Source organism: Sciurus vulgaris (assembly GCF_902686455.1).
Source record: "Sciurus vulgaris genome assembly, chromosome: 12".
Lineage (NCBI taxonomy): Eukaryota > Metazoa > Chordata > Mammalia > Rodentia > Sciuridae > Sciurus > Sciurus vulgaris.
In genome coordinates, this window is record NC_136473.1 from 29,086,238 (window position 1) to 29,104,755 (window position 18,518).

At 36.7% G+C, this 18,518-nt stretch overlaps 1 protein-coding gene across 8 annotated transcripts in view; it reads left to right on the forward strand.

Annotated features, from left to right (window-relative positions):
- Nucleotides 1–358: 358 nt before the first annotated feature.
- Nucleotides 359–18,518, forward strand: part of TRDMT1 (tRNA aspartic acid methyltransferase 1) — a 55,485-nt gene continuing 37,325 nt past the window's right edge. The window contains exon 1 of one of the 8 annotated variants that reach the window (XM_079107057.1): nt 359–559. Coding sequence is in view for 2 of the 8 variants with exons in the window: in XM_079107051.1 (XP_078963177.1) it covers nt 11,412–11,475 (64 nt within the window). In the remaining 6 variants the exon portion in view is untranslated. Of the gene's footprint in view, nt 560–10,485; nt 11,476–11,496; nt 11,973–18,518 lie in introns of those variants that run through there. The other 7 variants (XM_079107058.1, XM_079107051.1, XM_079107049.1 and 4 more) reach the window with 7 other exon arrangements.

The following is an 18,518-nucleotide window of genomic DNA, read 5'->3' on the forward strand; positions in this document are numbered from 1 at the left end:
GCTAAATAATTGTGTCTCTATGTCTTGCATAATGGTGTGGCCACATTGAGATGTAGGTGAATAGCTTCGTAATAGCCCCCCAAAGTCAAAAGGTTTTTGGGGCAATAACACTGACTTTTCTCTAAAATCCATGGAAATAGAGTTACTTTTTTGTTCTTCTTGATAAAATATAGCACAATCCCTAGTTGCTGGGTTACTACATAAAACACAGGCCCCAAACTCAGCCGGGAAGAGCGGTTAGCAATTAAGTAAGGAAATGACTAGTGGGTTTGAAACCGAACACACTGCCTGGGTACTTCTTTGCATGGTAAGGCTTCTATGTTACTTAGGCAACTTCTGTCACTAAGGAAGTAGTTTTGGTGACTCATCTTCATACAGAGTGACTTATTTCAAAATCTGGGTGTTCAGTAACTTTAACCTTATGCTTCTGTTTTCTCTTCTTTGGACTAAGTTAAAAAACCTACATTTGGATGGAATAAGTTTACTACTCAAAAGCATATCATTTATTGGCTGACTCATAATTTGAAAGGTACTGGACTCCTGGTGATCAGAGTAAAAGGTCAGTAGTTCTTGCAATTTATTGATATGTTAATGGTAGAACTAAGTTTATTTTTCAGGCAGAAATGTGAGATAGAACATTTCTTAGCAATTATTTTGAACTGAATGTAACAGTGCCACTTAAAATACTAGTCACACATTTGCTAATTAAAATGGAATACTGAAGTATTTTATACTGTAACATTAACATAAAATGCCTTATTTTGCCCCCCAAATAAACGATCAATGGAATTAAAATTTCCTCTGATAGTTGTCTAGAAATAACTACAGAAATGAAGAAAGCCTGAGGAAACTCCTGTGTCAATTCTCCAGATTTTCAGTCTATCAACTTGTCATTCCAATAGCATTTATTGATTGACTGTTGATATTTTTTCTGTAATAATAAACAGTAAAAAAAAAAAAAAGTAGTCAAGGAGTTGTAGAAAAAGTCACATAAAAGAATTACAGGTCAAAAATATATTTGGAAAACTATATGGAAGAACTTACTATTGACAGATCAAGCAAACCAGAAACTGAGGATATGAGTTAGATTTGGGGATTATTCTCTAAACTGCCTGGCTTGGGCTCCAGGTTTTTCTGGAGCCTCAGTGGTGCCAGCCTTCAGTGTGGTCAGAAAGACTCACCTGAATCACTGTTAGATATTTTGCCCTGATTCCAGAAATCATGCCACAAATCTTGAAATTTAGACAGTGTTACTTTAGCTGTTTCCATTGTGTTTTCAATTTACTCCTCGTCTGTTTTTATTTTTGTGGCTGGAAAAGCTTGAAGAAGGCAATGAGTCATGGTAAGCCTGAGGCCAAGGCACTGAGTACCATGTGTACAATGGATGCAGGGAATTTGGCATCTGACCCTCTTCTCAGAGTGCGGTTCCCGGATGGGCATCACCTGAGAATTCATTAGAAACTCCAACACCTGGCCCCCACTGTAGAGCAACTGAGTCAGAATCTCCAGGAGCAAGTGAGGTCCAGCAACCTGTATTTTAACAAGAGGTGATTAAGAGACTCACTGTGCCAGTGAATCTTTAGTTCATGTGGCCATGCAGAGTATGAATAGTGTGGGGGTTGGAGAGTGGGGGAAATTGTTGAGACGATAGAAAAGAACGCTTTGGCATTTTTGAATTCAGAAAAGAAAAAATGTCTTAAAAGCCTGGAATTCAATTTGCAGGACTAAGTTCTTACACAAATCTTTGCTTTCTTAGAGAGGGACAATCCAGATGACTAGGATATTATGAAATATATTGGCTTCGTTCTGAAACTGTAGAATAATCTCTTTAGTGAGTAAAGGCATGCCTTTCCTTATTAGGACATAAATTCAACTCAGGTTTATAAAATCCTATAGGATTCTTGTATTCTGTTGACTTGGCTGACTCATTTGTCTCTGGAGACCCATTTCATACATCTGAAAACCACATGCGTTGCTGCTCTCCATGAATTATCTCATCTGTGTGCAGGAAGAGACTTTTGAAGCATTTTGATTACTGAGAAATGCAAAGCTTAAAGATCAAGAATGATTAATATAAACATTGATGATAAAGAAGTGTGTAGAATTTGACACAAAAATTAGTTGCTTATTTTAATTTCTCTTTGATATATGTACCCTTTGGTGCTGACTCAGTCATGTTAATTATTTGATTTTAAACAAATTCAATTTTTAGGAGTTTTTAACCTTAGTTTCTTCATCAAAAGCGTCATGTTGAGAATGCCTATTTACAGGATTATTGTGTAAATAAAGTTAGTTAAGTATGAAAATGCAGTTTTTAAAAATCAAAGTAACCATTTTTGGTTACTGGGTTGAGTAAGCTTCATGATCGTTGACATGATTACATCACCTGGGAGTGTAGAATAAGTATGCACATCAGCAGATTTTAAGAGTACAAAAAATAGGTATATGTTTATTTGTCTTCTAATGCTCCATTGAAGGAATGTTTCCATTTTCTCATGAGATAGAGAAAATACGCACTTTTTTTTTTTTTTTTAAAGAGAGCAAGCCTGGTTGTTTGTATGCATTGGAAGATTACATTTCATTTTTTCTTTCAGGGAAAATGGGGGACTATTGGGGTTAAGTTTTCAGCAAAAACAGTAGACTCATAAAAGGAATACAGATCACACTACATAAAATTATAATGTGCTAAAAAAAAGAACTATCGCAAAACAATGTAAAAGGGAAAACTGAATATATGGAGAAAAGTTCAGTTTAAAACTTCACTTTACATCATATATGAAGGTAAGTTTAAAAAAAATAAGAATTTGGCTTATTTAAAAAACACAACAAAAATCAAAAGATTATTCAGTCAGAAACACATTATTACTTCATCAGAAAAGGATGCATAGCGCAAGTAATTGACAAAAAAAATACAGGTGACAATAATTAATCCTCAATACTAACCAGTAATGGTAAATAAAAATGATACACTGTTTTGGCTCACAAGGTGACAGCAGCTGATCATGAGAGTATTATCGGGTGAGCATTCTCTGGCACTGCTGATGGGATTTGGGCTCTGGTCTTTCGGGAAACAAGTTTGAAGAACTTAGGTTATCATTATAAGCATTTTACCCAGGAACCCCACTTGTAGACTCTATCTGATGAAAATATTAGGAGCTTTCCATGTTAAACCTGTGTAATTTGTTTTATCCCTCATCATTCTTTTTAAAATTCAGAAATACTCTGAATACTCTGTATTCTTTTTAAAATTAAAAAAAAATAAAAATAACATTTAAAAATCATATGTCTTTGATATGTCTGATGAAATACAGAACTTATAATGACAAAATACTAGATGAAGAGGATCATATATGTAAAATGGATGTGCAGTAATGTTCTGAGTTGGGTAAAAGATAATTAGGAAAATATTAAAGGGAGAAACATCAAAACGTGGGCCATGGGTATTTAGTGTAGTTTTAATTTTCATTGTTATATGTTTCTCCATTTTCTAAATTATGTGTTATTGGTAAATATTTTATTATCAGCAAAAGTGAGAAATAATGGTCAGAAGACTCTTACAGTTGGATTGGGCTCCCAATATTTTCAGCCTTATATTGTTATTATTTTACTGCTTATGAGGACCCTCTCACTTCTGGTAATATTAAAATTTTTTTTCCAAATAGTAATGTCTTGCCCTATGAGGAACAAATAATATCATTCAACTGCAATGCTAAGTTTTGGATCTTAAAACTATGAACTATAAGGATTTATACATAATGGTCTTTGTTGCATTTTTTTCCACCCTACTCTAGAATGTAGTCCTAAAATGAAAGGAATAAAAAAGGATGTGACATGTGGATTCCTGACATTCTTTCTTAACCAGAATCTTTCTTAACTCTGAATGTGAAATTCTTCCTTAAAATGTTTGCCAACTCTTTTTTATTATTTGATGACTTATAGGCTTTTAAAAAAAGAACTGGTACTTTTTCTTTTGTTTATACATGTGATTATGTGATTTGCAAATAAATCTGTTAACCTGGAGATATGAAGTTTTTCTTTTTTCTTTCTTCATAAAAAACCTGAATATTAAAAAAACCCTCTGAATATTCAAAAAGAAAAGCTGATAGGTCTAAAACTGATTAATAAACATTTTAATCATTTATAATTCCTTAAAACTTAAAAGTCTATATTGTCTTATTATTGATACCACCCTACTGGTAAAATGTACTTTTGCCATCAGTTGAAATATAACCTATTTTAGTCACTCAGTATTTTTTGAGAGACTAAACATAGAACAAGTCCCTTTGGGGAATTTAGATATTTTAGCTTACCACTAGTTACCTTAGATGGAAATGAAACACTCGTGGTCTGTCTGCAGGAAAAATTTAACTCTGTAAAATAAGGGTTGATAGATGCTGCATTCCCAGTATGAAGGGAGAGTTGGGGAATAGGTGTGTCTGTATTAGACTCTCATAACTGACTTTGAAAGCTAATAAGGTAACTTAATAGTTTAGAATAAGAAGAGTTAATTTTTTTTTCCCTTAAGTAGAGTGAATAGATTAAGTGCAATTCCAGGGAAAGATTAGTATATTTTAGCTATTTAAATCATGATTGGATCATATGTAGATGGTTTTAAGTGATACTCTTGTATAACTAATCTAGTCCTAAATAATCAGGGCAAAATAAAAAAAATCTTGTATGTATGTCATTTATCTTTGGGTTCTAGTTTATCATTCTGATGAAGTAGCAATAAAGGAAAAGACTATGAAGAATAAGGGAGTTCATGGAGTTTGAATATTTCCTTTTCTTGATATTGATAGTTCTAGATTGTATGTTTTGGTTACCTCCAGCAGTTCTGAATGCTCGGGTGAATTACTTAGAGAAAAGGAGCAAAGTAACACCAGCTTGCCTGCATTCCCAGCAAGGGCCATGTTTTCCCACTTGGAAGAATTAAGACTGTGATAGAAAAAAGTGAGGAGAGAGATCTTGTTGGGTAATATGGAAATTGATCTCATGTTAATATACTCCTTTTGAAAGTATTCTAGAATTTCCTCTATTAGGAAAGAATGGGTTATATCTTATGACAAAATTACTCAGAAAATTGAAAGTAAAAGAGTACCCTTTTAGGCTTATTATTGATCTTACCTATCGATCCATTTCTATGAATTACATATGCATACATATATATGTATAAATTGAATACAAGTGGCTATCTTTTTAGCAAATATTGGCTATTTTGTAGGAAAATTGAATATTAGAAGCAGGAAGCAAGATTCACATGAATCCATCTGATTCTAGGGGCCATGTTCCTTGCACTGTACCAAGCTGTCTTTGCTAGAGCAGTTGGCAGAAGAGCTACTACACATGCTACTAATTAGTCTGTGGGGCTGTTCCTCTTTTACTAAGCAATGTTAACCTTTTTCATCTGACCTTTATAACATGCATTGCCATGTTGACTTGCGTTTGCTGCCATGTTGGCTTGGGTTTGCTTCATAGATCTCAAAAGTTGCCCTCAGTTCTCAGGTCAGTCTGTTCTCAGGAAGCAATATAATCTCCATCCTAGAGCTACTTTAGATTCCTGGTTTTGCTTCTGGGTCAAGGAGCCCCACAGACCTGGGTCCACTGAGCTTATTCAGCATATTTTGTATTATGTTATGGCCTACTCAGCCATGGAAAGCCCTCTGAAGGGGACTGAGCCGGACTTCTTCCACCCAACTGTGACACCAGGCAAAATATGAAAACTTTCTGGATCTCCATGCCTTCAACTTTAAAACAGGTTGCATGAAATCAGTGATTTTATGATATAGGCCTTTTGGGGAGGAAGCACAGGACTAGATGGGAACTAGGAGGTGATCTGGCCTTCTACCAGGGTCCCACTACCATCGATGCTTCAACAACAGAGCAGATAGGATGTGTGTGCACAGGACCTTGCACTTGTTCTATGTCTCCATTTCTTTTGGCCCTGATTCTAACTGAGGTTGTGTTTGAACACAAGTTTGGAGAAAAATGTTTGGAAAACACCAGACCAAATAGTTCTTAAGGTTACTCTCAGAGAAAGGAGCTTATGAAAGCAATTTTAAAGAGAGACTCCCACTATCTTTAATTTGACTAAAATATAATCTTTAAGATAGCTGCAAAACAGTTTTGAATTAGAAATTTCAAAAATAACATCAAAGAGCAAAATCACAGCAAGGTATCAGGCAAGCTGCATGGTTTTTATGTGTTTCAGTAGAAATTAAAATTAAATTTCCTCTTGTTTCTGTTAAAAGCATTTTTTTTCTTCTGCGGTAAGTATAGGATAACATTGTTCACAGCTGGAGGTCACTAGGATATTCTTTTTCAACAGAAAAGTACTGCTCTTTGAAGACACCAGAAAGTTCATTTTCCATCTGTTCTTTTTCTCTTGAAAGTTTATCATTGTCACTGACAGAACACATCTGCTCTTTCCTGTTTCTTTTCTGTTGTGACAGTTGATCAGAAAGGTAACTAGATGCTAGTTAAAGGGAAGGAATGTTTTGATGCAAATTTGCTTTATTTGAGTTCCTTTTATTCCATATTTTATGGGGTTTTATTTTAAAATTAGTGTTCAATATGAACTATTAAGTGGTTCGTGCACATCTTGACACACTTCCTTTATGGAAGGCCTACCTTTAAAGATTGTAATTTGGAGACAATCATTTGGAGTGGCTTTGCCCAAAAGAACATTCTGTGGAAATACTCTGCATTAAGCAATAGGGTAGCCACTAGCCATGTATGACTGTTGAGCACTTGAATGTACCCAGTGTGACTGCTGAACTAAATTTTTTGTTAATTAAATTAAGTCATCAGATGTGGCTAGTGGTTCTTCTATTGTCAAGGTTAACTCTAGAGAATCAATGAAAATTTTATGATCAACAATTTATGAAATTACTAAAATAGTCCTATGCTTAGGAAATAGAAGACATTCCCCACCTTACCCCCATTTTAAAAAACTATTGACAATTTTATGGTCTGAAACAGATGTCTTACTGTTAAAATCTTTGATTGAATATTTCTTCAGCGCCTGGCACATAAGAGTCAATAAATGACTATACTATTAATAGGTTTTCTCCACCTCCACACTAGGTCTGCTCAACCTCAATTAGTAAGACATATAGCAATGTCTTACTATATGTGCTACTGCCTGGCTTCTGATTTCTTGTGTTTTCACCCTCAGCATTCTGTCAGCAATGTCTGTGGCTATCAGATTTCCAGTCTTTCCTCCACCCTGGTCCAAGCTCAGTCTACTCCTAAACAAACACAACAAGGCCCACCTTTTCCTAGAGCCCTTAGTCTGTAGCTAACTGACCACTCTACCTTGTTCAGGGCCCAGTGTTCAGTTTTGGTTCCTAAACTAAGCATCACCAAACTGGAGTGTAACTGACATGAGAGATTGGATTCGTGTCACATCACAGTTGAAGGGATTACTTAGAGGTGGTCAATTAGTCCTCCCTTATCCTTAGGAGATATGCTCCAAGACCCCCAGTGGATGCCTAAAACCATGGGCTGTATTGAACCCTATGTATACTGCATTTTTTCCATATATACACACCTATAATAAAGTTAAATATATCAATTAAGTAAGATTAATAACAATAAATAATAAAATAGAAAGATTATAATGATATGCTGTAATAAAACTGTCAGCATCACTCTTTTTGTGCTTTGGGGCTGCAGTGAAGTAAAATAAAGATTACTGAACACAAACATGGCAATATCTCAAGAGTCTATCTGATAATCAAGATGTCAAGGGCAGGTAGCATATCAAACATGGATATTCCCAACATAGGACTGATTGATGTCCAGGGCACAATTGAAAGGGACTGCACAAGATTTCATAGAGTAATGCATAATTTAAAATATCATTTTTTGAGTTTTTTGTTTAATATTTTTGGACCCCAGTTGACTGGAGTTAAATGAAACTGCAAAAAGTGAAACTGTGGATAAAGAGGGGTTACTGTTTATAGATACTATTTAATAATCATACAGCTAATTACATTTTGGGAGTCACCAGGCAAAGTACTTTTGATCCTCATTTAATCTTTCCAGCAAGTACAGATCCTAATATTTGTATATTTTAGAGGTATGCTTAGGCTCAGAGAGGCTAAATGACTTTCCCCAAGTCACATTGGTAGAAAGTAGAGGCCTATGATTTGTGTCTACACTCTGGCACCTGAGCTGATAAAATAGAGTTTTAAAAGTCAGTACGGGGGCAAATCTAAAAGCAATTGAGTTTAGTGGATATAAAGAACGGTTTTCTAATAATTCAAGATCTTCACCACCAAACTGCTCACTCTGTGTAGTACCAAGTGTCCTCATTAACTGCTTGAATGCCTGGATTTAATGCTGGAGATCACGGACATGGTAAAAAGCATTCTTAAATACATGGGAGCTCATGAGTGGCAGATGAGCTCTGGGGACCTTTCCAATTCAGATTTCTTCTGAGTATAATTTCCTCTCTTGAGGACATTTATTGCCAATTTATTCCATACAATGAGCTTTCATTTCCATTACATTCATAAAGATGATTTTTTTTTTTTTGTAAAACCAAAATGGAATTTGTTCATTACTAAAATTGGCAGAAGCAGGGTATTCTCTCACTGTAGATGAGCCTGTAGAGGAATCCAACTTGCATTTCACTGAGGAATAAAGAATGACCCGGATCATGGAAACCCTAAGGTGATTGCCAAAAGTATTTTAAGCAGATCTGTTTAATTTTGTTAGATAATAATGACAGGCAGGAGAGGAAGAAGGAAACGATGCTGGATTCCAAGTTACGGGAGGACACCTTCCATAACTGAGAGTGCTGCTATTATTTTAATATTCCCTTTGGTATTGTAAAGTGCTCTTAATGAGCTCTGATACAACTTACAAATGAAGTGCTCTGAATGAGTTCTGATATGCCTTATACATTCCTTCATTTTCTAGGGATTCACTAACATTTTGATTTCTTAAAAATGCATTTTCTGTTTTAAGAGAAAATACAGTGAATATACTAAAATCTAAGTTTTGATAGTTGTTTGTATTTTCAAAAATGTGTTGTTTCTTTTACTAGAATATAAGCAATATTGGACATGCTGTTGAGGATAACTTTATGGGAAACTCTGGAATTAGAGGGCTTTTTTTCCCTCCCCTATGAACATTCTAGATTCAGTCTGGGAAAAAATTGTGAGTATATGTTCTCTTTTCCCCCTCTATTTGTTCATCTTACCTTCCTTCTCAGCTACTCCCTATGGCGCCAACCCCCCTGGTTCTCTTTCTAAATCACACAATTTGTACCAAAGATTAGAAGAGAGCGCATGGAATCCAAGGGGTCCTAACATGTACACATGCTTCCATGGAGGTAGTTGTGAGTTATGATAATGCAGAAATTTTTTATTCTTGAAAAATTATCACATATGAAGAACTTTAGAGAGTAAATTATCACAAAAAGAGATGATGTGGCTCATAGGAGCCAAAAATTGGTCAAGAAGGAACTGAAAGGATTTAGTGTTAGGAAGGTGGGATGGGGGTGGGGATCTGTGTTTTCACCAAATGAGGGAGAACAAGAAAACTGAAATGAGTTCAGGTGTCCAGACTAGGACTCTAAAAGGAAGGTTCCACTTGAAGTGTAAGTGTTAAAGAAGGTTAGGAGATGTCTAGGCAAGGTAAAGAATATAAGCAAGGAAAGAAGCAGAGAAGTGGATAAGTGAAGGGTATATCTGGGGAATGCTGATTGGCTTAGTTTACAACCGAGTTCAAGAAAGGAAGAAATCAAAGAGAGAAAAGTAAGTTCTAAGCTACACTGTGAAGACCCTTAAGTATCAACGTTAACAGTTAAATAATTAGCCTGTTCAGGACTTTCTTTTAGGAGGTTAGTATTTTTTCATCAACTCTGCCATATACGTATGTACTGCCCTCTCCTACAGGTGAAGACACTTCATTGTACATTTTGATTTATAGTACTAATGCTGAACAAATTCTATCTAGGTTTATTTAATATATTGTTTGTTGACTATATATAAAGCTCTGGGACTATGGATCCTCCCTTTATACTTTATGTGCTGGTAATTGTTTATGGTACTAATATCATATAATAAATATCAGAAAAATTTGTTTCATGCATTATGTGTGTTATTGTGCATATATATGTATGAATTAGTTTAAAACTACATTTGTTTAAGGTAGATAAAAAAACTTTCTATATATTTAATTTGAACAGGTACTTACCATGGGCTCAAAAAGAATTTATTGTTTTAAATACTAAGCCACCATGGAATCTTGAACCTGCAATACCCTCAGCATTCATTTCTCCTTCTTCCTTCCCCTTTATTTTACAGATAAGCCAATACCACTTATCTCAAATTCACAACCAGTTACTGGCAACGCCAAGGCTACAATTCAGTTCTCTAGTATCTTTCTACCATAGAATTTCTTATCTGACCTAAGTGACCAATAAAAGCAAAACATTTAAAGGCTAATATACATTTGCAATTTAAAAAGTTAATTTCATAGACCACATCAAAATTGTTCAGTTTTATTTTTTTAACATTACATTAGCAGGCATGCAAAGTTTCTAACAAATCACTTTTATAACACAAGTAGTACCCCTAAATTTATCTAATTTAACAAAGTTAACCTGTGACTGTATTGGGACCAAATAGAAAGGTATTCTTTTCTCTTTCCTGGCTACTTATCTTAGTTTATAATCAAGTCTCTAACCATCTGGTCATTGGACCATCCTGGAGAGTCAAGGCCCTAGTTCCTGGAATCTCAGAGTCCTGAGTGATATTAAGAACAATGTATCCTATGCGGGGTTGTTTCTCAAGCTGAAATATAATTAAAGCTATTAATGACTACCATAAGCATTCTTGGGGTTATTGTCACACACGGTGTTCTGCTTCTAATTCTGGAACCTTCTCTAGAGAAGACGCTGATCTATCTGCATTATTCCAGCGGGCAGCCACAGCCACTGAGTAGGTGGTACTGCTCAAGATTAGTAGGAGTAATGTTTGGACACTTCAGACTTCCAAGGGGCAGAAAAATAGGCTGCCCCAAAATGACTTTTTTCTGGATTCTAATCAGTGTTGATTCACTTTGAAGGGAAGGCAGATTTCACTCTTCTACTGAGCTCGGGGTTTCTTTCCCACTCAAGGCCACCGGGAACAAATCAAGGAAGACTGAGCGTCAATCAGGCTCCGGAATGGCTGCTATTCACTTGGAGGCCTTAGAGTTTTCCGTGCTTTGTTCCCGCTCCTGATCTCTAACAAGAATCCAGGCCCAGCCGCCTTGTGAAGTCCTGCCCAGCGACTGCGTGGGGGGAACTGAAAAACCGCGGAACCAGAGGCAGAAGGAGCGGTGGGGGCGGCGGGAGCAGGAGCGGAGGGACCGGTAGGCCTAGCTCCAAGGCTGCGGAGGCGGGGGCGGTTGGGGGAATGGAGCCCTTGCGGGTCCTGGAGCTGTACAGCGGCATTGGTGGCATGCACCACGCACTGAGAGGTGAGAAAGGGCGGAATGCTTTCTCGAGTCAGTCAAGGGCGCTAGTCTGGGCCCCGGCGCCAGGGAGGGGCGGGGCGGGGAGGCGCTAGGGGCGGAGACGGAGTTGCGGCGGCGCTCGGTTGCCCAGGAAACCGCGGGGTGCGTCGCCCCCGACAGCCCCGCTTGGCGCCGACTCCCTGCTCCCGGCCCCTCGGTGGTCGCCAGAGCGGGCTTGGCGCCTCCAAGGGCCCAAGATTGTGAGGCTGTCTTTGCTGGGCTATCAAGTCAAACTAAAATGGAACCGACCAAGGTCGGGGGAGGGGCGAGCCCTTTGCCTAGTGCCAGCTCCACTTCTGCACGTGCTGTGGCCGGGAAACGTGGAGCCTTGTTTTTTTTTATCTTGGGGAAAGTCCGAGCAGGGGGCGGGGGAGAGGGTGCCGAGCAGGATGCTAGCCAGCTACAGGTCAAGGTAGAAGCGCACTAACTAGGACTGTGGGGAGACACGGAGGGACAACCTGGTGAGTCTGTGGAATCTTCTACAGATCTACATGTAGATGCCAGAGATCTGAGTTCAGAGTAGAGTTCACAGTTTGTTGCACTGGGTTCCCTTTTTTTTTTTTTTTGTGGTGCTGGGGATCGAACTCCGGGGGCCTTGTGCCTGCAAGGCCAGCACTCTACCAACTGAGCTATCTCCCCAGCCCCTTTAAATGTTTTCGAACCTGTTTCCTGTTTTTGAAACCATTCTTTCACTGAGGAATTGTGAGGATTAAAGATAAAATGTTTCAAGTGCTTATTAGTGTGGGATACATTGTAGCCTCTTAAATTGTTGTTATTCTACTTACCTCTTTCATTTTCAGTCGTTTAGTTTCTTGGGTGCTAGATTTACTTTTGGTAATATTCACCTTAAAAATTTCAAGTGAGTGCCTATTTTGTGGTAGGTACTAAGCGGGCACTGGGATATGGAGTGACAAACTGAACCTGCATGTTTATATTTATTTTTTGCGGTGCTGGAAATTGAAACCAGGGCCTCATGCAATGCATGTTTTTTCTTACTTTACTAAGACAATCACAAAACTTAAATTTCCCTGCTTCCCTTTTCAGTTTCAAGGGTAATGACACACTTAAAGATATTGACAGTATCTAATGGATTGAGAATATTAAAATTTTCTGAGATGATGAGTTTTTTACATACTTCGTTTTTTTAAATATCTTTTTTAGTTGTAGATGGACACAGTACCTTTTATTCATTTATTTTTATGTGGTGCTGAGGATGGAACCCAGTGCCTCACACATTCTAGGCGTATACTCTACCACTGAGCCACAACTGCAGTCTTGATATTGAATTTTGACTCTAGACTTGGATTTTCCCACTCCATCTTCTTTTCATCTGTCATATCTTAGTGATTATGTGGTCTCTTCAGAGAGGCCCTGTGATTCAAAGTAGCTTTCCTGCCCTCCCTGGGGCTCTGCTCTCCTGGCCTTTGGTTTGAGGTCTACATATGAAGGATATGGTCTGAATCATATTTATGCAAATGTTTTCCCTGCATTTGTTTGTCCTCCAATGTTCATTTATTTGATGTACCAAAGTTTATATTTATGTGTAATAAAATAGTGCTCCCAGAGATACAGCCACATCAATGTTCATAGCTGCTCAATTCACAATAGCCAGATTGTGGAACCAACCTAGATGTCCTTCAATTGATGAATGGATAAAGAAACTGTGGTATATATATGTGTATATATATATATATATATATATATATATATATATATATACAATATATGTATATATATATACAATGGAATATTACTCAGCCATAAAGAATGATAAAATTATGGCATTTGCAGGCAAATGGATGAAATTGGAGAATATCATGTTAAGTGAGATAAGCCAATCTCAAAAAACCAAAGGTCAAATGATATTGCTAATAAGTGAATGAGGACACATAATGGGGGGAGGGAGGGGTTAGTGTTAGGATCAGAGTTAGGGTTAGGGAGGGGGGCAAGAATGGAGGAAGGAAGGACTGTATAGAAGGAAAAGAGGGGTGGGAGGGGTGGGGGGAAGGGAAAAATAACAGAATGAATCAAACAACATTACCCTATATAAATTTATGATTACACATGTACAAACAGAGAAACAACATGTATCCCATTTGTTTACAATAAAAAAAAAATAGTGCTCCCTTCCAAATGGTTTATAAAATAATAATGAAAGTTATAGCAATGGCAGCTAACTTTTAATTTTTATTAATGACCTTAAAATGTCAGGACCTGGTCTAAGTATAATAAGCTAATTAGTGGTAAAACCAGTATTCTAACCTACCTCTCTCTCTTAATCATGCTATGTTGCCATTTGTTTTGATTAGATCCACTGACTAACTTTGTTCCACACTTCAAATAATAGTGAAAAGCAGCAAAATGGGAATAATATTAAGCAACAGTTTTGACTGATTTCTAGGTAGTGTTTATAATGAATTTTGACTGTCGTATATATAATGCAAAATATATTATAAATATTTTTAAATGCACTATTAAGTGATGTAAAGTGACTCACAGTGTTGTCAACCATTACCAATATCAGTTACCAAAACTTTTTCATCATCCCAAACAAGCTGAATGACATTCCATTCTGTGTATGTACAGTTTTGTTTATCCATTCATCTGTTGATAGACACTTGTGTTGTTTCAATCTGTTAACTATTGTAACTAATGCTGCTTGGAATGTTGGTGTATAAGTATCCTTTTGAATCCTTAGTTTCAATTTTTTTGGGTTATATGCCTAGGAATAGAATTGCTGAATCATGTATTCTTCTTAGTCCTTTTGAGGAACCACCAGATTTTTCCATAGCAGCTGCACAATTTTACATTCCCAACAGTTCATGAGGGTTCCATTTTATCCTCACATCCATATATTTTTATTCTTTTAAAATAATAGCCATCATAATGCATGTGCATTGATATCCCATTGTGATTTTGATTTGTATTTTCTCAATAACTAAAAATGCTAAAGATCTTTTCATGTGCTTTTTGGTAATTTGCATATCTTCTTTTGGCCAATATCTTCTAAAGTCCTTGGCTCATGTTGTATATACATATATATTTTTAATTGTAGGCGTTCTTTATATATTCCAGATACTAATCCCTTTCAAATATATAATTTGCATTTTTTCTCATGTTACTGAATTTTAATAATTAGAGTGTGTTTAATTAACAACGCTGATAGATTTCTTGCTAATCCAATGAACATTTTAATAACTCAGTAAAATTTTCAGCCTTATTAGTGTATGCAAAATGCTGTTGTATCGTGGTTGTCACTATAGTGCTTTTGTATTTTCTAAATTTCATTTTACTTGGTTGTATATCTGCATGCCCATGTATTTACATGTTCACATCCTGTGCTATTCCTGTGTAGCCTGTAACACAATACCGTACTGTGAAAGGTTCTCCTTAGATTACTATCAAGTTTATTATTGAATAATCATCTGCCATTATTTTTATAAAACCATAGTTGGCTTAACCCAAATTATCGTCATCATTATTTTATATTGTAGTTGCAAACCGCAGAATTCACTCTCTAGTTAACATAAGCAGGATAACATAATTACAGGATACTGGGAGCTTGGAACCTACAGGACCCTCAACAAACAGGATCCCCAGGAGCACTGGTCAAACCACACTTTTTTACCCTAGTAAAGCTCTATACTGACATCACAGCTTGCATCAGCAATGCTGGGGATTGGATGCCATAAGTGCCACTGAAGTTTTGTCCTGAGAGGTGGATATTTCCACTATCTTCTTCACCAAAAAGACAGATTTTTTCATTTACTTCCTCACATCGCTACTTTCAAATTGAGCTCTTATAGGAGTGCAAGTGGTTTGTGGGTACTAGATCCCTTTGCCACACAAAGGAAGCTGGGAAAGTGAATTCTGACATCTGGTTTGAGAAGCAAGGACCCATGTGGGGAAAGTTTTTCAAACATAGGAAACATAGGCAAAGATTCTAGAGTGCCACAAGCATAACACATCTACTACAGTCTTCTACACATACTACTCCTCTGTAGGGGTACTTAGTATACTTGTAAATTTCCTTCCTTCCTTCCTTCCTTCCTACCTTCCTTCCTCCCTCCCTCCCTTTTTTCTTCCTTCCTTGCTTCCTTTTTTTTGTACCAGGGATTAAACCCAGAGGTTCTTAACCACTGAGTCACATCCCCAGCCCTTTTAATTAATTAATTAATTAATTTTATTATTATTATTTTTGTGTGTGGTGCTGGGGATTGAACCCAGGGCCTTGTGCTTGTGTGGCAAGCACTCTACCAACTGAGCTATAGCCCCAGCTCCCCAGCCCTTTTAAATATTTTATTTACACACAGGGTCTCACTCATTTGCTTAGGCTCTTGCTAAGTTGCTGAGGCTGACTTTGAACTTGTTATCCTCCTGCCTCAGCTTCCCAAGATGCTGGGATTACAGGCATGAGCCACCATGCCTGGCTATTCTTCAATATTATTTATTACCAGTATTACCTATAAAATTTTGGTTAATGAGCTGGGTGTGGTGGTACAGCCTGTGATGCAAACACTCAGGAGGCTGAATCAGGAGGATCACAAGTTTGAGGCCAGCCTTGACAACTTAGTGAAACCCTGTCGCAAAATTAAATAATAAAAGGGGATGGGGATGTAGCTCAGTGATAAAGCACCCCTGGGTTCAATCCTCAGTATGGAAAAAAAAAAAAAAAAGTAAACAATTTTTGGCTAATGAAAATCATTCATTTGAAAATATCTCTTTATAGAAAATGGTGGAAGAAGTAGTATCATAGAGTATATATATATCAGTGGAGACTGCAAGGACACCTGTGAATATAAGCAAATAAGATTCTATGATTTTCTCATTTTAAAGTTAATAGCAGGAGAACAGCAAGATACAGTTCAAGATGGCTAATAAAGGCAAACTTTGGCTATATAATCAAGCATTGGGGACAGACAGTCTTAAACACAAAAAAGTTCAGCTCCACCAAATAATTTTTGAAGATTTTCCATGGTATTGGTTTTGAGTTTTAGCCACGTAATACTTAACCATCTTTAGTAAACATTGCTAAGCCTTAATATTTTATGCTAAAGTGCTAAGTCTCTTACTTGTCACTCATTAGTTGCTAAATTTTCCAAATCTCTCTTTTGTTTCTCAGTGACTTATACGTCAACTGGAGACACCATCAACCACTTTGTGATTAAGTATATTTATAAGTGATTCAGGCAAATGTATTATCATGAAGTGTTTTTCTGTGTAGATCTGTATGTCACCTATTTTTGGAACATCATTTGTTAAGGGACTGGAGTTTGAACTGCTTGATTTGAAATTATATTTGCCTTTGAGATTGTAAATTTTTTCTTTTTATGCCTATTTTCCCATTGTTGCTGTTACATTACTTGTCCAATTTAAAGTGAAGCAAAATGTAACTGGCCCATTTAAAAATATTTATCATTTATAGTTCACAAATCCAGTTACTCCCTCAGTGCTTATGAAGAGATAACAACATTCAATTTTTTTAGGACCTATCTAGTGTTGGGTTTTTTAGGTGTCTCAATAACTATTGTCCTCTTTATGGTTATGAACAAATTGAGAAATAAGAGCAAGGCAAATAGGAAATACAAATATCTATTACTAATAAATGTTGAATTAGAGGATGTAGCTTAGCAACCAAATGGGTCAGCTAATATCGAACCAGAGAACTAAGCAGCACTGGGCACAACTGGAGGGTCTAGTCAGAGCCCATGTTTCCTATGGATAGCTTATCCCCATGAGTCAAGCATGCCAAATTCTCACATTAGCCAATTAGGGAGGTCACTCCCTCCATGGAAGAGGAAGCAAAGAATGGGATGAGGGAGGAGTTTAAAATGAATGAAAACCTTTTATTTGTGTAGAGGGACCTCTCCTCCCACATAAATTTACTTTCTCTTTGCCAAATGCTTCTAGGAATCCTTCAGGTGTTATGGTTTCTACTTAGCAAATTCTATCATTCTTTTTAGTATCTAATACTTTAATGATCTCTGATAGTCATTTTATAGTGCCAAATAATTTGAAAAAGAATTTTTATATGGTATTTATGTAAGATAGTTTGTGACAGAGGGTGTTTAGTCTCCCAGCTTAAGAGCACAGTTCTGTAGTCAGAAGGCCTTGGTTGAAAGCTCTACGTGTCGCTTACTAGCTGCTTCACATTGTACAGTTTCTTCTTCTAAAAAAGTGGGAGCATAATAATACCCATCTCAAGTGGGAGTTATGTGATTATAAATTAATTTTTTAAAAAGCACTGGAATAGTGCTTAGAATGTAGTGAGTACTCAATATGGTAAAGTTATAGAAAGTTGCTGTGTATTATTAAAAATTGCCTCTAGAGAGCCTACAGAATGGGAGAAAATTTTTACCACATAAACACTTCAGGTAGAGCACTAATCTCCAGGATATATAAAGAACACAAAAAAATTAACATCAAAAAAACCCAAATAACCCAATCAATAAATGGTCTAAGGAACTGAACAGATACTTCATAGAAGAAGTACAACCGATCAACAAATATATGAAAAAATGTTCAACATCTCTAGCAATTAGAGAAATGCAAATCAAAACTACTCTAAGATTCCTTCTCACTCCAGTCAGAATGGCAGTTATCAAGAATACAAGTAATAATAAGTGTCAGCGAAGATGTGGGGAAAAAAGTACACTCGTTTATTTCTGGTAGGGCTATGGATTGGTGCAACCACTCTGGAAAGCAGTGTGGAGAGTCCAGAAAACTTAGAATGGAACCTCCATTTGACCCAATTATCCCACTCCTAAGTTTATACCCAAAGGACTAAAAATCAGCATACTACAGTGATGCAACCTCATAGATATTTATAGCAGCTCAATTCACATTGGCTAAACTATGGAACCAACCTAGATGCCCTTCAACAAATGAATGGATAAAGAAAATGTAGTGCTTATACACAGTGGAATATTACTCAGTCTCAAAAAAGAATGGAATTATGGCATTTGTAGGTCAAAGAATAGAGCTAGAGAATATCATGCTAAACAAAT